Genomic DNA, 22062 nt, shown 5'->3' with positions numbered 1-22062 from the left:
ATAAATAGCGAGCCACACACTTAAACACAATGTGGAGTTTGTTATTAATTTATTATTATTTATTAACCAGTGTTTAAACCTGTGTTTCTTCAACTTTGAGATATAGGCCTATCGGCATAGATAGCACAAATGGCATAGAGAACACAAATGAAAACCATGAAAATGCCCTCGAAAAAGTATTATAAATAGTTAAGAGTTTTAAATCAAAGTTTCCATCAATTTGAATAATGACACTAATATTCTTCTCACTATTTGTACTGGATAATGTTTGTAGCCTGCCCTCTGGTGGCGACAGAGCGCTACAGCGGACACACGTTCAAACACATCTTAAAGAAAAGAGGTTTATTCCTCAGTACAGCAGGATTCTGTTACATCACATACATATCTGAACATGCATCCAGTGTCTTCCCCACCCCCTCCACCACCAAACCTACTAGTGAGCCTTTAGGAGCAGAAGGAACCGAGAGATGATTGGATGAGAATTGTTTAATACACATCCACCTCCATTATGTTAATATATGTTAATAAAACAACGCTTCTACAATCAAATATAAATAAACCGATTTTTCCGAAACAAGATCCAAGGAACGACATCTGGTTTAGCCACTCAAAACAGTTTGAAGGTCAACAAAACCCAGTGGCGGTTGAATTGATTGAGCTGTATACAGTAGGCTTACAGTAACAAGTTGATATATATACAGTAACACTACCATCGACCAGGACACCGATACATCTCTCCACTGAGGAGGTCTGTGGTGTCTGAGTGGGGCTCTGCGTCCGGTGGTGAAGTGGTGAGATCTGGTATTAACACTTCAATGCCCCCCTGCTATGTCTTCTGCTGGCTCTACGTACCAGGCACACCTGTAACAACCAACCATATCTATGGCAAAGTAACGTTAACAGCCATTTATATACTAATCAAATATATCAACATTCAGAGATACAATAAACTGTCAAGAGGGATTAATTATTCTCGCCAGATAATGAACCTAAGCTGACCACGTGATTCCACGCATACTTAATGACACATGACGCGTGTGTGGACATATTGCTGGTATGAGTGTGTGTGTGTGCGTGTGAGTTTGTGTGTGGACATATTGCTGGTATGAGTGTACTTGTGAGATTGTGCGTGTGGACATATTGCTGGTATGAGTGTGTGTGTGCATGTGAGTTTGTGTGTGGACATATTGCTGGTATGAGTGTGCGTGTGCGTGTGAGATTGCGTGTGGTATCTCTTTGCGATCATATACCTTTTGCATGTGCACGAATATCTTCACACAAGACCTTAAATAGATGACAAGATGAAAGATTATATTCTGAGTATATTATGACTTTTATATTATGACTATTAGGACATGTGTGGTTTCTGCATGGTGCCTGATTATAGAGGCTGGACACACAGCTAGAGACAATGACACAAGGACAGAGGCTGTGGTTCCTGGTGGCCTCAGGTCACAACGAGGAGAGGGAACCACACAACACCGGGTTCTGTCCGTGTGGCTCTGAGGAACCAGGTTCTCGCACTACTCTGAGGAACCAGGTTCTCGCGCTGCTCTGAGGAACCAGGTTCTCACACTGCTCTGAGGAACCAGGTTCCCGCGCTGCTCCGAGGGAACCCGGTTCTCACACTGCTCTGAGGAACCAGGTTCTCACACTGCTCTGAGGAACCAGGTTCTCACACTGCTCTGAGGGAACCAGGTTCTCACACTGCTCTGAGGAACCAGGTTCTCACACTGCTCTGAGGAACCAGGTTCTCACACTGCTCCGAGGGAACCAGGTTCTCGCGCTGCTCTGAGGAACCAGGTTCCCGCGCTGCTCTGAGGAACCAGGACCTCACGCTGCCCATGGCGGTTCCGTCAGTCCAGACTGAGCAACCAGGGCTGTTCCCTGTCGCGAGTCGTGGTTAAGTGGCCAAAAGCTTGTTAATAAGCGCACAGAAATAAACGGCCACTCACACGTGCATCTGGGTATCAAAGTGCATCACCACTGCCCACCAAATACTGAGAGCATGAGCGCTGGAGGAATGATGAAGCCACAAAGCTATGAGGGCTCTTCTGAACCCTGTGACCACAGAGCAAGAGCGCAGCTCCTCCATCACAGCTGTGAGACGCCACTCAGGAGGAGCGAGTGTCTGTGGGTGTGTCTGCGTTAATGTGGCTATAAATAAATACAGATATGATATTTCGTTTCTTTCAGAAACGCAAAAAAATCAAAGCTTCGAAAACAAGTAGAAATGTGCCCACTCTCTCACACCCTCATACTTATTACACACAACCCCCCCCCCCCCCCCCCCACCCCCTGGACTTCCAGAAACCTCAAGTGTCCACTCCTGCTGCATCTCCTCGTTAAGACCTTTACTTCTTGTTCTTCAGCTGATTGGCCAGCCAATCGAGGCCCTCGTAGAGGCCGTCCCCGCTGGTGGCGCAGGTGGCCTGGATGTACCAGTTGCGGTGGCGGAGGGAGTGCAGACCCAGCTTGTCCGTGATCTCGGCAGCGTTCATGGCATTCGGCAAATCCTGTCCAGAGAGGAGGAGTTGGATGAAGTGAATGGCATCGATCCAGCTAACCCCTAAACATGACCCTGACCCCTCTCCCTGACCCTAACTCTAACTCAAAGCCTGACCCTAACCCTGACTTTGACCCTAACCCTGACCCTAACCCTATGCATCATATGCATGTGTGTGTGTGTGTGTGTGTGTGTGTGTGTGTGTGTGTGTGTGTGTGTGTGTGTGTGTTTTACCTGCTTATTGGCGAAGATGAGGAGCACGGCGTCTCTGAGCTCATCTTCGGCCAGCATCCTCATGAGCTCCTCCCGTGCCTCGTTCACCCGCTCGCGATCGTTACTGTCCACCACGAAGATCAGACCTGAACAAACAGAGGGATCAGAGAGAGAGAGAGAGAGAGAGAGAGAGAGAGAGAGAGAGAGAGAGAGAGAGAGAGAGAGAGAGAGAGAGAGAGAGAGAGAGAGAGAGAGAGAGAGAGAGCGAGAGAGAGCGAGAGAGAGAGAGAGAGAGAGAGAGAGAGAGAGAGCGGGGGAGCGAGAGAGAGAGCGGGGGAGTGAGAGAGGGGGAGTGAGGGTGAACGAGAGAGGGAGAGGGGAGGAGAGAGAGGGGGGGAGAGAAAGGGAGAGAGAGAAAGGGAGAGAGAGAGAGAGAGAGAGAGAGAGAGAGAGAGAGAGCCGGACATACAGACAGACCAACAGACACAGACAGACAGACAGACAGAGAGACAGACAGACAGACAGACAGACAGACAGACAGACAGACAGACAGACAGACAGACAGACAGACAGACAGACAGATAGACAGAGACAGACAGACAGACAGACAGACAGACAGACAGACAGACAGACAGACAGACAGACAGACAGACAGACAGACAGACAGACAGACAGACAGACAGACAGACAGACAGACAGACAGACAGACAGACAGGCTCACCCTGGGTGTTCTGGAAGTAGTGCCTCCAGAGGGGGCGTATCTTGTCCTGCCCGCCCACGTCCCACACGGTGAAGCTGATGTTCTTGTACTCCACCGTCTCCACGTTGAACCCTGCCAGGAGAGACAGGTGAGCGCACCGTCCCCACCACCCAGGGCACCGCCCTCTCACGGGCCATGTGTTCACGTACCGATGGTGGGGATGGTGGTGACGATCTCCCCCAGTTTGAGTTTGTACAGGATGGTGGTCTTCCCGGCGGCGTCCAGCCCCACCATGAGGATCCTCATCTCCTTCTTCCCTATCAGGCTCTTCAGCAGATTCCCAAAGAGGTTCCCCATGATCAACACGCAGTTCTCCTGGAAGGGTTCTCTTCTCCAATCGACCTGAAGGAACAGGAAGGACTGAAGAGACCAATCGGAAACTAGCAGCTACAACATGTAGTGACATGAATGGTGTGCGTACATGAATGGTGTGATTACATGAATGGTATGATTACATGAATGGTGTGCGTACATGAATGGTGTGCGTACATGAATGGTGTGATTACATGAATGGTGTGACTACATGGATGGTGTGACTACATGAGTGGTACAACTACATGAATAGTGGGATTATATGAATGGTATGACTAAATGAATGGAGTGATGTGTGGCTACATGAATAGTGGTACTCCATGAATAGTGTGACTACATGCATAGTGTTGCTACATGAATAGCGTTACTAACATCATTTATCATTAAATAATGTATGGTTATAATGCTGAACTGATAGGACCACATATTCCACACGTCTGTATAGGCTCTGTCTTATACCTCCAAGGACACACTCTCAGATTCATATTCTCAACACAAGCTAATTTGACAAACCACAACAGCAAGGATAGAGAGAGAGAGAGAGAGAGAGAGAGAGAGAGAGAGAGAGAGAGAGAGAGAGAGAGAGAGAGAGAGAGAGAGAGAGAGAGAGAGAGAGAGAGAGAGAGAGAGAGAGAGAGAGAGAGAGATATGTATGATCCTGTATGATTGTTCCATGATTCCAGGCTGATACCCATAAGTAGGGCAACTATGCATGTGACTGTTGGCCTATGTCTCCACTCTTGGTGATAGTAGTGAATACCTTATAGTGAAGGCTCTTAGAACAAATGGATTTAAACAATACAACAGGGAGCTAAACCTTAATGTCAAAACGGTCCAAGCAGCAGCTGCGGTGGATGAAGACATGTTCCCCTGCCTGAAGACCTTTCCATGGTCCTGAAAGGGTTCGCTACCAGAGAACCACTCCGGTTCAGAGCCCGGGGGGGTCCTCGGTCCGGACCCCCCCCCCCCCCCCCCCCCCCATGGTGCCGTCTGAGCCCCAGGAGGGGCCTCCGTCCGGACCCCTCCTTGAGCGGACTGAGCCCCAGCATAACCCTGACAGGTGGGGTGCGTTGTACCATGATGACTGCGGTCACTCTCCATCACATTTAAATATGGATGTGCATCATATTTATGATAATCAATCACATTATTGACTGCGACCCACACATCCACATCGCATCCGAGAATTGATTTGCAAAAATTGTTGACAGTGCGATCAGCCCATCATGTCCTGCGATTCATCCGCTCATGATGACACGTTAATCCCAGCAGGCCGTCCGCCAAGCCTTCTAAAACAGCTGGCGCACATGCGGACAATGTGTACTACTTTGTATCTTGATCATAAGCTTTGATTAACCGAACCCTTATTATTCGAATGATGCTCACTTACCTTGGCTGCAATAAGCCGCATACGATGATATCGCGATATTTAGCGGATGATGGCGGTGATCTCGCGATAGCACGTGTCTGACACGCCCCTTTTGTCTGAGAGGCGGCTCTGATTGGATGGTAGGCTGATAACGTTAACTAATATCTATCATTATTATTATGTCCAAAATAGTTCGACACTCTGAAAGAATGTTTATTTATTTTAATTCGTATTCGTATTATTATTTATTAGTGCTTAGTTTGTAGTTCAGCTAAGCCTCCACCGATAGCTCCGTTTAAAGTACCAGTATACTAGTAGTTACTAGTAACCAGTGAGTACACTACCTAATTTCGTTAGGAGACTTGAAATCCAACTCATTGGATACAATTGATTAATGTTAGAATATTTTCTATAATAGAGTCTAAGACCCAAACACGGGGATAAAGCTTGTGGGTTATAGCCTAGAATGGAAGGAAATATCTGAACATTGCAAGATTCATACCAAGAATATCGTAGTGTCATCCTCGGCATTTAAAGACTTGGATTAACTATGAGCTCATGAAAGGTAACTGTAAGGTTTCCGTTTTCCACCCATCAGAGAGGATGAGAGGGGGTCCTGGTTAATCGCGTTATCCCGGTATTTTCAATGCCATTTCAGTTCCCTTACTTCCGGAGCTGTGTAAGCCAGTTGATATTCCCTGTAGCGAGAAAAAAATCCAAATTATAATAACAATAACGTCGACAAGGGAAATAAATATGGAAGATTTTTTTTACAATAATTTAGCAAACCAATAATAGACACATGTGACGGAAACGGAAATGCTTCTTTCCGAAGTCCCTCCCTCTCTCGCCAATAACGCTCCTTTGGAGCATCCCGTCCCGTAGTGGGGTCGTGAGAGGAGAACGCCTGGGAGCGAGGTTACCCAGCACAGCCTGTGGGTGCTGCTGGTGAGATGTTGGACTCGGTCACGTCGAGGCGATTCAGGGATCGGGATAACGTCCGCGGTGAACTACCTGTTATCAGGGAGATCTAACACCACATCAGCGTTCCTCTCTAACCGCAGTCCATTAGAGGAGCTGGAGCTCGGAGGTCGCTGCTGCAGAACCGATTCACCCAACTTTCACGCTCCTCGTTTTCCACAACTTACGCTTTCGAAATGAAGTCAGCGGCGATCATATTAGTATTGCTGGCCAGCGTCACTTGCGTGTTAACACAAGAGGAACAGAATGCTGTGGAGGAACTGCTCGTGGAGACCCTGGTGAGTAGCCTCGAACATCTGGAACCTCAGCCGACACCTCGGTCGGCGGCTGAGGTTCTGGAGGACCCGCACATCTGGAGGAAGTCTCGGTTCATTCATAAATCCAGCTCCCACTCCGTTCTTTACTTTTCGATCCTAGGTGAGCCCTGAGAGCTGCTTGGTGAGGTCGGCCATGGGGGACACACTGCAGATCCACTACACGGTGAGCCGCTCTCTGAACGCTCCGAGTTCTGCTGAGGGGAAGGGGGATCGAGCGGAGAAGTTCTCAGCTCCCCTGGTTGTGTATGTGGCAGCGCAGCCTGAACTGGGGTCAACATCTGGATGGATGACGTGCATCTGCAGTGACACATTTAAACCGGTTTAAGACCCCCTGTGTCGGAGACCCCTCTCCGGCGGCGGGGAGCGCCTGCTCTCTCCGCGGATCAGTCTGTGTGCTCGCGGACAAAGCGCTTCTTCACGCGCCAGATGAGAGCAACACGTCAGCAGTCCGAGACAAGCTCGAACAGAGGCTCTACTCGACTCTACTAGAGACCCTACCAGCGAAGCAACTTTTACTATGAGATTAGACTTGTCCTTCTCACCAATACAATGGTCCTTATGGTTAGGGTTAATGTAAAGCGAAGTAAATTGAACGTTATTTTAATGTTGTTGTTTTTATTTGACAGGGTAAACTGATGGATGGCAAGGTGATTGACACCTCCGTGACCCGCGACCCTCTGTTTGTGGAGCTGGGAAAGAAGACCGTTATTCCCGGTAACAACTGAGCTGTTCTCACAGTGTTCATAAATTCCAGGCGTTACATGAAGCAGCCTGTTGACTTAACTTTATCTTATCTTTTTAAGGGCTGGAGCAGAGCTTGATTGGAGTTTGTGAAGGGTAAGTCCGACATGGCTGTAAAATGCTGCGCAAGAATCCCTGTAAATCACTGAGTGAATTAAAACTAATATTTTATGCATTGGAATGTTAATTGTATTTTAAATTTGGTCATTATTTTGTCTTTTATGATGTAGACAAAAGATCAAGGCCACTATACCATCCCACCTGGCGTACGGCAAGAGAGGGTACCCCCCCACTATCCCAGGTACCACACACAGGCACACACAAAGAGTGTCCCTTTAACACACACACACACACACACACACACACACACACACACACACACACACACACACACACACACACACACACACACACACAAAGAGCGTCCCTTTAAACACACACACCGTCCCTTTAACACAGACACAAAGAGAGCGTCCCCCAACATACACATAACAGGGCGTCCCTTTAACACACCCACCCAGACAGACAGACAGACAGACAGACAGACAGACAGACAGACAGACAGACAGACAGACAGACAGACAGACAGACAGACAGACAGACAGACAGACAGACAGACAGACAGACAGACAGACAGACAGACAGACAGACAGACAGAGCCCCACGTGACGGCCGGTGTCTCCCCAGGCGACGCGGTGCTGGAGTTCGAGGTGGAGGTGCTGGCGGTCGCGCAGCAGACGCGGTGGCAGAGGATGGTGAACGAGGTGTTCCCCCTGGTGTGCCTGGCCCTGGTGCCCACCCTGCTGGGCCTGGTGGGACTCTATCTGTACAAGAAGGCCAGCGCTCCGTCGTCGCAGGGCAGGAAGAAGACCAAGGACAAGAAGAGCAAGAAGAAGTAATCCCGCAGGGGGCCCGCGCTATTTAAATAAAAGACCAAAAAACGTAATCTTGTCCTTTCTTTGCTTTATTTATAATCCCACTGGGCACAGACCCTCTTTATCAGCCGGAGGACAGACCACACGCTACACACAACAACATCCGCCAGCCGTGAACCCGCTTCCCCCACAGCCTCTCACGGCATCAGCGCGCGTTCTGAATCACGCGCACCGCCTCGACGACGACCGTGTGCCGGGGGGGCCGTCGCTCGGTGCCGGGGGGCGGGGCCAGGGTGGGCCGCGACACCATGAGCAGGGGGTTCTGCCGTCGGAGGGTCTCGTCGCTGACGGAGATGCCGTCCATGTACTGCCGCAGTAGGCCCTGCAGCTGCCGGTTCTCCTGCGTCAGGACCTCCTTCTCCTTCTCCAGGACCAGGCGCTCCAGCAGGACCTTGTTGTAGCGCTGCCAGAAGCGGGCCAGGTCCGAGTAGTCCATCAGGGCCTGGGGGAGGGGAGGGGGAGAGGGGGGAGAGGAGGCGTGAGGAGAGTGAGGCGTCGGTTACAGAACCTACAGTGGTGAGCTGAGCGCGGGGGGTAGAGCGTCTACCCGTGCGAGCTCCTCCGAGGGCGGCTCCATCGCCCGCTGCTCCTCCCGGCTCTGTTCCTCGGGCGTTAAGGACGAGGCGTAGAACGGCAGAACCTTCTCGTGCTCCGATTCAAACCGCCGGCACATCTCGGCCCGACGTAAGCTCTTCCCTCCCTTGGGTCGAGACGCAGCAGACGACACGACACTGTTATGATCGTCAGGCTACCGTACGTAAAGGCCGTTACTCTACCGATGTATACATTGTTGTTTCTCTATCTTCTGACAATTATACTTATTGTAAGTGGCTTTGGATAAAAGCGTCTGCTTAGCGCCCTGAATGTAAAAGTACAGTGTTCTCTCCCTGCGGTCGGACAGAACCGACCACCTGAGACTCTGTTCTGAGGGTCTGGGAGGAGTTCAGCCTCAGGAGGGTGGAGGGGACGTCTCTGATGACTGACGGTCACCTTGGTGATGAGGCCTTGGAGCTGCTTGGCGGCGGCGCTGCTCTGGACGCTGAGGGCGGTGAGCCGCTTCCTGTCCAGCATGCGGGCGTGGCCCAGCCGGGCCTTGAGCTCGCGGGTCTGCTGGGTCACCGCCTCCTTGGTGGCCCTCAGGTCCCGGGCCACCGCCTCGCGCTCCTTCTGGCCGGGGTCGGGCCTCCGGAGGGCGGCGATCGACTCCTGGGAACGACCGGGGGGGCGGGGGGGGGGGGGAACGCGCAGAGTACAGCAGGGGTCAAAGGGGTGCTTCAGCAGCGGCCTGGGGGTTAAGGGGTCAGGCAGTGTGGCCCCCCCATGTTTTACCCCCAGTGACAGCATGTTGTACCCCCTGGGACAGCATGTTGTACCCCCCTGGGACAGCATGTTTTACCCCCCGGTTACAGCATGTTTTACCCCCAGGGAAAGCATGTTTTACCCTCCAGTGACAGCATGTTTTACCCCCAGGGACAACATGTTTTACCCCCCAGGGACAACATGTTTTACCCCCCAGGGACAACATGGTTTACCCCCATTGACAGCATGTTTTAACCCCCCAGGGACAGCATGTTTTACCCCCCAGGGACAACATGGTTTACCCCCATTGACAGCATGTTTTAACCCCCCAGGGAGGAGGTGAAGTGGCCAGCTGGGTGTAGACGCGTGTTATTTATAAACAAGCAAGCTGGCCGCCATCTTTTAAGCTTTTTTTCTCAAGATGGTCAGAGAGGTGTGGGGAGAAGGACTCAATGATGAGAATGTGGTGCTTTTCTTCTACCCAACCCCGGGAGGGTGGTTGAGGGGCCAGAGACTAACACTTCAGCTCACCTGCATCTTCTGCAGCCTCTTCATCTGTACGTCTATCTCCTGGGCGCGCCGCTGGTCGCTCAGCAGGAGGTTGTTCAGGGCGGTGCGCTGGTCCTCGGTGACGCCCATGCCCTGACGCACCTGCCGCATCACCTGGTCCATCTGCACCACCAGCGCGTGCTTCTCACTGATGTACTGTCAGGAGACACCACCAGACGCCACGTTGAACGCCCGGCCAGAGAACGGTACCTCACAGTGACGATGTCCCTCCCTAAAGCTCCACGCGTTCACCCCACGAGTGATGCTGATTATTCATCCCATCGTCACATTCACCCCGCGAGTCATGTGGATTATTCATCCCATCAAAGCATTCTCCCCATCACCCCGTCCCATCCCGTCATGCTGATGATGATCCCTCTAACGCACGGACCTTGGTCTTGATCTCGTCCCTGGTGCTCTGGTAGTCGAGCCGGCCCAGGTCGTCGGCCTCGCTGCGGTGGAGCTCCATGGCCGCGCTCACGTCCTCCAGATAGGTGCAGTCGCGCCGATGCAGGGAGTAGATCAGCTCCCTGAAACACACAAACCCGGAGCCAGAGCGAGTTCTAGCGAGGCGGCGGTGAAAACCCGAGGGGCGCCGTTAAAGAACCGCTCTGACGGAGAGGAGCACCGACCGCTCCGCGCTGAACTCCGTGCCCAGCTCCTGGAGGTCCCCGTCCCAGCGCTGCTGGAAGAAGGCCAGCCTCCCCGTCTGCAGCGCCAGCAGGCGGTCCACGTAGTGCAGCTGGGAGCGCAGGGCCAGACCAAACTGCTGCTCCGCCTCGCTCAGGTCCCCCACCAGGCACTGCAACGCGTGACGAACATCTTCAACCAGACAGTCCCCCACCACAGGCTGAAGACCCCCAGCCACGAGGAGGGACATCTTCAACCAGACAGTCCCCCACCACAGTCTGAAGACCCCCAGCCACGAGGAGGGACATCTTCAACCAGACAGTCCCCCACCACAGTCTGAAGACCCCCAGCCACGACGATGGACATCTTCAACCAGACAGTCCCCCCAACGAGGCCTGAAGCCCCCCAGCCACGAGGAGGGACATCTTCAACCAGACAGTCCCCCAACACAGTCTGAAGACCCCCAGCCACGACGATGGACATCTTCAACCAGACAGTCCCCCAACACAGTCTGAAGCCCCCCAGCCACGAGGAGGGACATCTACAACCAGGCAGTCCCCCAACACAGTCTGAAGACCCCCAGCCACGAGGAGGGACATCTTCAACCAGACAGTCCCCCAACACAGTCTGAAGCCCCCCAGCCACGACGATGGACATCTTCAACCAGACAGTCCCCCAACACACTCTGAAGACCCCCAGCCACGACGATGGACATCTTCAACCAGACAGTCCCCCAAACACAGTCTGAAGACCCCCAGCCACGAGGAGGGGCAGCTCGGCTCACCTTGACGACGCTGTCTCTGCGGTCCAGCACCCTCTCGAAGGTCTGGCTGACGATGTCCACTTCCCGGGACAGCTCCGCCCCCCGGGCCCGGCGGAGGACGACCCGCCACTGCTGGGTGAGCTTGTGCAGGTTGACCGCCGTGTTCTTCTCCTCCTTCTGCAGCTTGTCCTGTTCAGCGGTTCAGGGCGGGAACACGGTCAGAGGTTCTACCCCACCCCACTCTTACGCACTTATTGTACGTTGGACGTCCTGGCACTTTATGTACACTTATTATATATTTGTACAACCTGGCACTTAATGTACGCTCTTATTGTATGATTTACGTCCTGGCACTTAATGTACACTCTTAGTGTATGTTTGTACGTCCCGGCACCTAATGTACGCTTTTATTGTATGTTGTACGTCCTTGCACTTAAAAATAGTACTTAGCATCGTGTAGCATCTTATCCTAGCTATCTTTGTTGTATACAGGGAATGGGTTAACCTGGCGATTGTTAGTGCTTGGCATCATAACTGTACCGGCGACAGCCATATATTTTTGTTTTTCTTTCTTCTGACAAATGTACTTATTGTTAGTCTCTGTGGATAAAAGCGTCTGCTAAACGCCCTAAATGTAAATGTAAAGGATGGCTGCAGCCCTCAGAGGGGGCAGTCTGAGGGGGGCTCACCTTGAGGAACTGAGTGAGCATCTCTTCCTTCCTCTTGGCGTTGTCCTTCTCTGCCTCGGCCCTCTGCTGCAGGAAGACGACCCTCTCCTCGTCCGTCATCCCGGACCCCTTCCCCCCACCGTCCTTCTTGGAGCCCTTCTTCGGCATCCTGAGACCCTCGGCCGGTTCTGAGACGTTTGTTTAGTTTGCCAATGAAACCTGAATACAGCATTAGGTCTTATGGACGTGCGTACACCAGGCCTACTATTATAGGATTACAAGTATTAGTATTAGTGTAGTTTAATAAGTATTAATTTTTTGTGGAAGTAAATCAGTTAATGTATGAAGAGTTTGACTGGTGATAGCATTATGACGTAAAAACGTCCAAAATGTCAATAAATGTTTCATGATTGGTTCCCATTAGTCCCATTTAGATCAGTCCCACTCTGCCTAGTTCCACATAACCAACCGTAAACACTTTAACACAGCTCCTTACACCACCCCCGTTAACGTATAACAACACAACACGGTGACCTTATCTCTAGAGATTACCTCTGATATCAGCGGGGTTTATCTTTAAAAGGTTTATCTTTAAAAGGGTTCGTGATGAGGCGCTCACCGTAGCTGGAGGAGCTTCCTGTTGTGGACTGTTTCCTAGCAACCGAGGCGGGCAATATGAGGTCAATCAATACAACTTTATATTTAAACACTCACGACTGCTCTTGATTGTTGTTTTCAATAATTGTACCTAAATGTGTATATAAAAAAATCGGCGTTTGTACAAAGAGAGAGTCTAGAACAGTGTTTGGTTTTATCTGATGGGCCGGGAGCGCATGGTTACGGAGGGGTTAACTGCCTCAGGAGCACCGCCAGCCTACTGCTCCGAGGGGTTAAAGGCCTCGGGACTAACACCGCTCACCTGCACCGCTCCGAGCATCACACCACGCGCTGACCCTGTAGCAAACCAACACGCCGGCGGCCGGTAATGTACACAACCAGCGGTGGTCTCCTCTCCAGCTGTTTTCTGGTGCTGATGACAGTTTTCTCTAACGGGGCGGGCCCCAACGACCCACTCCGAAGCTAATGTAAAGAGGATTGGGCTCCCCTCCAGCAAACATATCGTTATATAAACAGAAACGTGCTATTCTCATTGACTTCATATTCTGGAAGTAGTTTGTCAAATATTTTATTTTTAATAGACTCTGCTTACAGTACAAAACCGACAGTAGTTTTAAGATTGAAACAAGTACTTGCATACGTTGGATACATTTAAAAAGGCTCTGCAGTTACTTAAAGCGATCAGAGAGTATTTACAGTGCTGATATTAAGAAGCCGTTTCGGGCGTTGCAGGAACAGGAGATGGACACGATTCAGCATCAGATCACAAACAGGTAAACTTCTTAAGCGTGGGGAACTAGGCACTGATACGAGTGTGTCAGGTGACCAGCGGCCGTATCAGAGCTCAACGGCGGCAGTGATTTACCGCTGGGTGAGGTCTCCCTCAATAGGTGGAGTCTACCATTCTGCCCACTTCAGCCATTGATTGTTGTCCTAATTTAGCACTCTGATGTGAACGGGGGGAACAAAATGTTTAGCACACCAAACATTGAAGAATTACACGGTGAACTCCCAAGGCAAAAGGCACAGAAGCAAGGCAGACTGAACTAATTTCACCCTCTCATCACACCAGGGGCCTTTACTTTAGATCGCTCTCTAACAACAATGGGTGTGAACACATTCCACCTTGTAATACACAAACGCATGCAGAATCATCTGAATGAGACGCCCATGGGGTGAATTTACATCAGTCACTACCAATACAGTGAACGAGTGAAACTAGATAAAAACATGTCAGTGTCTTGCTGCTAGTACAGGGCATAACGTTTTTTTTAAAAGGGGACCATCTTAAATTAAGTGGATTTCTTTTTCTAAAGATAGACAAAACAAACGATGAAAACAGTGTTGTGTATCAGCGGTGCCTGCAGGAGGAACTGAGGTCAACATGAATAACACCGTCAACCAGGGCAGGAATTGCACACCTATTTGGACAAGATCAGGGGACAGAATCACTGATGGTACCAACGACCCGTTGAACCGGTATATGGAACTCAAAGATGGGACTCCACCTCTCCCACATCAAAGGAAACACGTTCAGTACAAACATCATAATGAGAAGATGTTCTTTGGCCAAGTCCAAGAAAAATGTGTTGAGTTTAACGACTTAACCCCGCCCACTTCCTCTGCTTATAAAAAATATTAAGGACGCCTATTTGCAGTTTAAACAGACCGCTGGTAGAAATTCCAGAGAGGAGAATCAAAACAGAGCAGCTCAACAGCACTGAAACGCCATCGAACCCAAACGCTACAGGATGTCATTTCAAACATCATCTACTTGTGAAATATAAAGTGAATTCTTCCATCAAACGGGCAGTCAGTTAATATTCTATGACGATAATAAAGCCAGGTTATAACTAACGGGCAGAAAACTTCAAAACTCATTTCAAACGTGTTTCAAATCCAATGCACCTCAAGGCCATCTCAAATAAGCATACGCTAATTCTCCAAAAAGGGAGTTGGAATAGATCCCACTGTGTACTTCTGCCTCTCCCGTCTCTGCAGAACCCAATCAGAGGTTCAGAAGAGTTCGCTCAGAGTCGCCGACAACGTGGAGGATCACCTGTCGAGACGTGACGTTTGGTTTCATGTCCTTCAATCGAGTCCCGGTCATAAAGGCACCGTCCAAACTGTACACTACCTGAAATACACCCCACATTAACAGTTTGGTTGTGTTTCATAAGTAAGGGGAGGGGTTCAGGACATCTTCATGGACGAGTCGTCTTCCTGTGAGTGGCAGTGTCTGTCCTCTTTAGAGGGAATTTGAAACGCTTTGAAAAAAATAACCTTCTTTCCTTAGACTTTCAGTGAAATGTGCATGTCATAAATGTATTCTCCCATAAAATATTTTCATATAATTGTGTTCCGGCAGGTATCAGTGCAACAAAAGCCAGAAAAATAGATATATCATACATTTCTATCCACCATTCACACCAATAAAAGCCTTTCAGTTTCCCTTCACATGGGTCTCTTCCCTGTCCCTTCATCCTCTACACACACAGCTAACAAAGTGCTTTCCTAACCGAGGTCCAGACTGTTTCCTCGTACAGGTCGGGCCAAGTTTGGTCTGCATTCGAAACCCCTCCTGGCCCCGACAGAGAAGCCCCCACCTTCAGAGAGTGGAGGAATGAAGCTGGAGGAAAGTGCTCTTAAGCTTATCTTAAAAAAAAAAGAAAAAGGAATACAAGTGTCGACTTCACCGTGTACGGTGAGCTCGTTTTAAAAAGGACCGCGACCACATCGTAAGCTATTCTTTTGCAATATCTCGGTCAAAGTGCAGACGAGGGGAACTTCTCAGACATTAAATAACATCAAGCATATACTGTTGATCAGAAAGCAAAGGGTCAAATATTGTTTTAGAGCAAGGCACTTCTGAAGATAGAAAGGTGCAGTGATGACTCATCTACTATAATAAAATAATTCAAAAGTGCATTTTCAGAGATATTCATCGTTCAAAGTGCATTAAGAATGATAGGACCTTGTTTTTAGATTTAAAATGATGTGACCTTCCTTGGAGTTCTCTTTAAGCCACACCTCTCTAGAGAATCTACTAGTTAAAGTGTCCTGACTCAGAGGCCAGTGTGGACCACTACCGATCCCTCTGTGGGTACGTTGTGCAGATCAAACTCAGCCAGGGGGTTCCTCCAATAGGAGCAGAGCAAGGGGGTTCCTCCAATAGGAGCAGAGCAACGGGGTTCCTCCAATAGGAGCAGAGCAACGGGGTTCCTCCAATAGGAGCAAAGCAGGGCGGTTCCTCCAATAGGAGCAGCGGGTTCCCTCCAAAAGGAGCAGGGGGGGGGGGGGTCCTTCCAATAGGAGCCCTCCTGGTGGATCAGGTGACCTCCTGCCCGACCCCGACTCCTCACTCCAGCAGGTGTTCCCCCCGGACGATGTGGGAGGAGAACTCGTAGCGGTCCTGGCTGCGGTGCCCGCAGATGTTGCACTCGAAGGGCTGGCGGAAGCCGTGCGCGCCCATGTGGATGGTGAACATGACGTGGTCCAGGAACAGCACGCGGCAGTGCTCGCAGCGGAACGAGCGCACGGCGCGCCCGTCCCCGTCCACCACCCGCAGCGCCTCCCGGGAGGTGGAGGAGGGGGCGGCGGGGGAGCCCGGCGTGGGCTGGGCGGCGGCGAAGGCGTGGCCCCCCGGGGGGGCGGCCTCCTCCCGCTCCGCGTCTTTGGCGTGCCCGGGGAGGGGTCTCCCTCGGGCCCGGTGGTGCGGCGGGGGGGCGGGGCCCGGGCCGCCGCTGTAGTGGAGGTTGTTGTTGTGGTGGTGGTGGTGGTGGAGGAGTTGCGGCTCGTCGTGCAGGCTCTCTGTGTCCGTGGAGTCCTGGCAACCGTTGCTAGGCGACGGCGCGCCGCTGCGGCCAGAGGGCAGGTCCTCGTGGCCCTCCGCCGCTTCCCTTCCCCCGGTGCCGCCGCCCCCCATACAGTCCAGCCGCGCCCCCTGCGGAGGGGGCGGGGCTCTGTGCGCGGAGCTGAGCAAGGGGCGGAGCTCCGACAAACGCAAGGGCCGAGCCGACGGAGGGCCGCGGGGCGGCGCGGGCTGCTCCGTCAGCTCCGTCAGCCCTCCTCCTCCATCCCCTCCTCCTCCACCTCCATCACCTCCACCTCCTCCACCTGGGGCAGCGGCGTAGTCTCCCCCCAGACCGGGGAAGTGGGGCGTCTCAAGGTGGGCAGGGTTCAGGTCTCCGTCCTTCTCAAACGCAGCGCTGAGCTCGTAGGGCGCGTCGGCCATGTTGAGACGCATGTGCTTCTGTCCTGAGATATAGATGTAGAAATATATAACATAAAGCCGTAGAAAAGACAGATTTCATGATGCTCTGAAAAGAGCACACACAGAAAACCCCTTTGCACTTCCCAATGCAGGGTTCTTAATGAGCGCAGCTGGAGATCATTCCAGAAGGTTTAACAATAACACACCGTGCACTGTTTCTGCTTCCATTTAACTCTCAGGGCAACTGAGGCTCCGGTATTGGAGCCAGTGTCGTGGAGAGCGACCCTAGTGGAGCTCTGTCCCCTCGAGGCCCCTGGTGTTCCTGCTCACCTCAACTACGTCATCTTTTGGATCAATTGCTCACCTACAAATCTCTGTGGTGTTGATCTCTTTCGCTTGGCGAAGTTACTAGTGAGGCCGTCGAGGAACTGGTCTGAGGGCGGCTGCAGCACAGAGTCAGGGGTGAACCTCAGCTCCTCTCCTGCAGGCGGAAGGACACGGTTCTAACGAGGTTCTAACGAGGTTCTAACGAAGCACTAATGAGGTTCCCAGGGTTCTACTGGCAGTGACACAAGAGGCAGAGCCATGGATGCCCCCGTGTCATCCTCTGGCCCCTGGCGTTATTCAGCTCAATGAAAAGAATATTTTACGTGTTTTTATTATTGTTTAGCCAGCTAAAAGTAGTTCTTCACAAGTTGATGTGTTAAATAAGTGCTATGACTTATTCAGAGTATCTCAGTGGGGCTGCCCTCAGCTACGGGTGGCCCCTAGGGCCTGGTGCTCGGGGCCCTGGTGTCTCCCCTGTTGTACCCTGGGGTCCCCTGGTGTGTGGTGCTGGGGCCCCTACCTGGGAGGTGGGTGCTGGCGGGGTGCAGCGTCTCCAGACTCTGCAGGTAGCTGTGGCATCGCTCGCGGTGCTCCTCCAGGGTGCTCTGCTGCTTGTAGCTCCGCCCGCAGTAGCTGCACTTGTAGGGCTTCCCTACGGTAGGGGAGGACACTGGACACGGGGGGAGGGGGGGGGGGGGTCGTTATTAAGGAACGGAATTGGCATCATGTGCAAAACGTGCTTAAGTTCTGGTGAGGAAATATCGTAGTGCAACTCTTGGCTATTCATGTTGATTTGAATGAGTGAACTAAAAAGATCATCCACCTGTACAGGTCGTGCCCATTTTGAACCAGTCGTAGGTTATTAGAAACCCTTAATCATCAAGAATAAACTCAAGGGCCTCTCACCACAAAGGGACAGTGAGATTAGCCAAACCGGGCATTTCCCGATCGGCCTGCCCCGTGACTTCCTGAATTCACAAGTAGGGATGGCCCCCTCTATGTATGATGGATAGAGAAGCCTACCAGTTGGTACAGTCCACTGGGTAGACTAGCGATCTATCCAGCGTGCACCTGGGTGGACACTCCCACGTGTGACGTCAGAGAATCACAGGGCCCGTTTGGAACGGAGCCACAGGATGGGTTTAACCAGTAGCTCTGCCTGGACCATAGACAAGGCTGGCTTAGGAATAATGTGGTACAGTTTGGTGACATGGTGAAAGAGAGACTGCAGTGGACAGAGGTGATGTGTGTGTATGCACGTGTACAAATCCCTCTCACCCGAATGAGTGCGGAGGTGGCCGGTGAGGGCGTCTCTCCTACGACAGGCATAACTGCAGAAGGGGCATTTAAAGGGCTTCTCTCCCGAGTGCAACTTAATGTGTCGGAGGAGGTTTCCCTTCTGAGTGAACGAAGCGCCGCACTGATTACACTGGAAGGGTCGCTCACCTTTGAGTAAACAACAATAGAGTGAGTTTTATTCTAAATATCACCAAGAGGGTATTTCTGCAGAACTCACGACACAACACTCATTCTCAACGCCCAGCCTCTCCAAACCACACAGTGTGAATCAAGCCAGGAGAATCAGAGAGGTTAGGAGTTCATCAAGTACATTCCTCTTTGTTACAGATTCTAAATACTCGCTGACACTAGTGAGCCTTGCAGCAAATGGTGTTCTACCAGTTAATTTCATTATTCACAAAGTAGCTTGTAGAATAAAAACGCCTTCAAAGCTTCTACAGTTGTTCCCCTTCTTCCCCCTGCAGAGATCCGATCTCCTGCTTGACGACCGGTTCTTTGAAGCATATCTCTACCAGCCTCAAGGACCGCTTCAAGGTTCATTATAGAAAAGGCATGCTTGTTTCCTTGCTTTGTTACGATACATACTAACTAAAACGACTGCAGCACACAAACCGTGCTCTCATTCACTAGGAGGACGAGTGATTGGATAGAAGGGATACTGGTTAGGCTGTCAGGAATCAATGCTAAACTAGCAGCAGCAGAGTGGAAGACGTTATGTGCAGCAGACAGAATTAGCGAGGGGCGTGTGTCACCTGTGTGGCTGCGCTTGTGCACCATGAGGACGTTGGGTCCGATGCAGATCATGCCACAGATGTCGCACTTGAGCTTCCCGTTGGGAAGTCGAGTGGCTCCGGAGGTCATGGCGTCCACGTGGTTCATCTCCCTGTAGGCCCCTCCGCCCTCCCCCCCGTGGTCCGGACCCCCGTCCTCCCCCCCGTCCTCCTCACCCCCCCGGCCCGGCTCATCGTCGCTGTACAGCTCCACCTTAATGGAGTTAGCTGGAGGGGGGGGGGACAGAGGAACCCAACAGTCCATTTTTCAAATTATGTCCGAGACTTTTTTGTGAATGGTCCGTGCGGGACCAAGTCACTAAACAGGAAAGGGTTTCTTATGATTGTGATTCGATTTCAAACTGACCACTGAGCGAGCGGCTAGGAGAGGTGTGCTGGCTGTTGGGGGTGCTTGCTGATGGAACCCCGGGCGCCCCAGGAAACTCCCTCTCCACTGAAGACTCACCACTTGCTGCACCTCGAGAGAAGATTTTTTTTTTTTTACATTGACACATCCGGTGGCAATTTCTAGTAAATGTAGAAACTAAATAAAGCATCATTCCCCCCCCCCCTTTAGATGCATACCTGATATATAGGACGAGCCATTGCAGTCATCTACATCCATACTCAAACGAGCTAAATATTAAAATAGCAGAATTACTATTGGTGAATAGGCACATAAACAACCAATGACCCTTCACCCCCTCCTCAGCTATCTTTGTAGAAATAACAGCACCACATTTGGAAAAACAAGACATTTGCAGATGATTATAACTTTTAACCCACAGGAAATAGACAAATCAATGAATTTCAAACCCCAGGGAATACAAATCCATGACTTCTAAACCACCGGGAATACAAATCCATGACTTTAAACCCCAGGGAATTCCAGTCCATGACTTAACCCCAGGGAAACAGACACCTGAAAGTCACGACGACTACATTCACTTTTGATATTGAGATATACTTGATTGAGTAAGCAGTAAAAAGGCCCTTTGCTGCTTTGACATAAAAATATACTTTCAAATATCATTACATTTGATTAAAACTAGCTTCAAGGATGCTAATCCACGTGAGTTAGCTGATTGATTAACTTGCCAGTCTATAGTAAAGCATTTCTGTCACCCCAACATGGATTATCAAACCGATATCCACATGTCAACTAGAACAAATAATGCCCCAGTACGCTGAGGTCTGAACAGAACAAGGTTCAGCAACGTCTGCTACCTCAAACGCTAGCAGCGCTCCATCGGCAGGCTGCGACCCACAAGCAGACAGATCATACAGACAGATGATACCTGGACATGTATGATCGTTCTGCTTGTGGGGTCGCAGCCCGCCGGCCGATGGACCGCTGCTAACGCCGACGTTAGCAGCGGTCCATCGGCCGGCGGTCGCGACCCCGAAAGGTCTTGGATCACAGCCCACAGAGCTCAACCCATTCAACAACACGCACTGCCTGGTGGACCCTGAGACACGGAGGCAACGTGACAGTTAAAGGACTGACTGTCGGGGTGGACCAGATAGTCTGGCGGCTCCTCTCGCCCTCTGACAAGTGACGTGAGGCTCGGGTCTGATCAGATCACAGCCCAGATCAGTTCCAGCCCGCCGCGACCCGGGCAGCGACGCATGGCCGCGGGCTCTGAGGTCTCTAAAGCCCGCTAGACGAGGAGCGACGAGGCGGTCCGCGCTCACCGTGAGTCACTAAGGTGGTAGATGTATTATCTAGCTAGCTAGTTGGTTGAGCTAGCATTAAGCGCCACAGTGTTTCTCAGACGGTTGCTATGGCAGCCGCCCCCCTCCCATGATGCTAGCTCTGGTTAGCATTGGGCTAGCCCGCTCTTACTGAAATAGAGTGAACCAGCAGTGACGACACGCTTCCAGTATGTACTGTGAGGCGGGGGACACCGGGACCGGGTCGGCTCGACGTGGTTCGTGCTCGTTACCTTCTCCCGGTGGCGCCGTTCGGGCCGCTTCTGTCAGAAATGTCATCCACTTGTTTTGGTTTTTCCGTGTGACGACGACATGACCCGGAAGCGGTTTTTTGAGTTTGTGATTCTGTTTCCGGTCCACACAAACCAAACTATTAATGTAACTTTAAAAAACAGATGACAACGATTCAATAGAAAGATGTAATGGGTTTAATGAAAAAGATATGATCATGATAAGAACACCCATTTCGGTTCATATGACAATCAAATCAATACATGTCTCAGTAATACCAACCAACTGGGGTAGCCTACTTTATTCTAATTCCAAGGGCATTATGTTAGACCCTAACTATACAAATGTCAGCCTGATCTCTTTGAGACATATTTTGACCAGGTACCTCCCTTTTTATAGCATGTGTTTTCCAACCTTGGACTTATTACAATCAGATGTAGGAGTGGACGGAAGTTGTCTTTCTGTGGTGGATAATAATAATAATAATAATACATTTAATTTAGAGGCGCCTTTCAAGACACCCAAGGTCACCTTAATAATGATGAGTATAATAATGAGTGTCAATACAGCAGGGAACCACACTAAAGAGACCTTCTATCGATGCTAATTAAATCGGGGTCGTCCAGCATTCTCCAAAAAAAAATCCAAAAACAGGTTTGACAGAATGCATGTTTTACTCGCATTACCCAAGTTTTGAGTTCTCAGGAAAGTGGCCTCCATGTATACAAATACACAGTCATTTCAAAACCGTAAATCTATAACAAATATCACAATTTCAAAAGGCTTGAATGTTGGGTCGATTATTTTGAAAAGCTGACGATTTCCCTCGTGGAGATCTTACAATTCAT

The 22062-nt window shown here is 50.8% G+C and overlaps 4 protein-coding genes across 13 annotated transcripts; 1 reads left to right on the top strand and 3 right to left on the bottom strand.

The window, feature by feature from the left end:
• Positions 1-2313: 2313 nt before the first annotated feature.
• arf3b (ADP-ribosylation factor 3b) lies at positions 2314-5205 on the bottom strand. The gene is made up of 5 exons (XM_056606965.1): positions 5182-5205; positions 3629-3821; positions 3441-3551; positions 2741-2865; positions 2314-2516 (listed from the first exon to the last, which is right to left on the bottom strand). The coding sequence occupies exons 1-5, from the start codon at positions 5200-5202 to the stop codon at positions 2355-2357; spliced, it is 612 nt and encodes a 203-aa protein (XP_056462940.1). The 5' UTR covers positions 5203-5205; the 3' UTR covers positions 2314-2354.
• Positions 5206-6053: 848 nt separating this feature from the next.
• fkbp11 (FKBP prolyl isomerase 11) lies at positions 6054-8144 on the top strand. The gene is made up of 6 exons (XM_056606966.1): positions 6054-6419; positions 6559-6621; positions 7085-7172; positions 7262-7295; positions 7430-7500; positions 7887-8144. Exons 1-6 carry the CDS (start codon positions 6318-6320, stop codon positions 8096-8098), a joined length of 570 nt encoding a protein of 189 aa, XP_056462941.1. The 5' UTR covers positions 6054-6317; the 3' UTR covers positions 8099-8144.
• ccdc65 (coiled-coil domain containing 65) lies at positions 8019-12681 on the bottom strand. The gene is made up of 9 exons (XM_056606964.1): positions 12596-12681; positions 12065-12262; positions 11397-11564; positions 10615-10784; positions 10374-10512; positions 9965-10138; positions 9125-9340; positions 8682-8834; positions 8019-8576 (listed from the first exon to the last, which is right to left on the bottom strand). The coding sequence occupies exons 2-9, from the start codon at positions 12209-12211 to the stop codon at positions 8280-8282; spliced, it is 1464 nt and encodes a 487-aa protein (XP_056462939.1). The 5' UTR covers positions 12212-12262; positions 12596-12681; the 3' UTR covers positions 8019-8279.
• Positions 12682-12811: 130 nt separating this feature from the next.
• LOC130402663 (zinc finger protein Eos-like) lies at positions 12812-21327 on the bottom strand. 10 transcript variants are annotated; one of them, XM_056606957.1, is made up of 8 exons: positions 20778-21289; positions 19856-19906; positions 19638-19748; positions 19253-19498; positions 18480-18647; positions 17722-17871; positions 17239-17355; positions 12812-16918 (listed from the first exon to the last, which is right to left on the bottom strand). In XM_056606957.1, exons 2-8 carry the CDS (start codon positions 19893-19895, stop codon positions 16020-16022), a joined length of 1731 nt encoding a protein of 576 aa, XP_056462932.1. In that variant the 5' UTR covers positions 19896-19906; positions 20778-21289; the 3' UTR covers positions 12812-16019. The 10 variants fall into 10 exon arrangements, with proteins under 10 accessions (XP_056462932.1, XP_056462933.1, XP_056462934.1 ...); XM_056606958.1 differs by having other exon boundaries at positions 20966-21289; XM_056606959.1 differs by having other exon boundaries at positions 21117-21289.
• Between the last annotated feature and the right edge of the window lie 735 nt (positions 21328-22062).

Source organism: Gadus chalcogrammus, chromosome 13 (genome assembly GCF_026213295.1).
Source record: "Gadus chalcogrammus isolate NIFS_2021 chromosome 13, NIFS_Gcha_1.0, whole genome shotgun sequence".
NCBI classification, from domain to species: domain Eukaryota; kingdom Metazoa; phylum Chordata; class Actinopteri; order Gadiformes; family Gadidae; genus Gadus; species Gadus chalcogrammus.
Note: the sequence above shows the minus strand (reverse complement) of the source record. Positions and strands in the feature narration are given on the sequence as shown.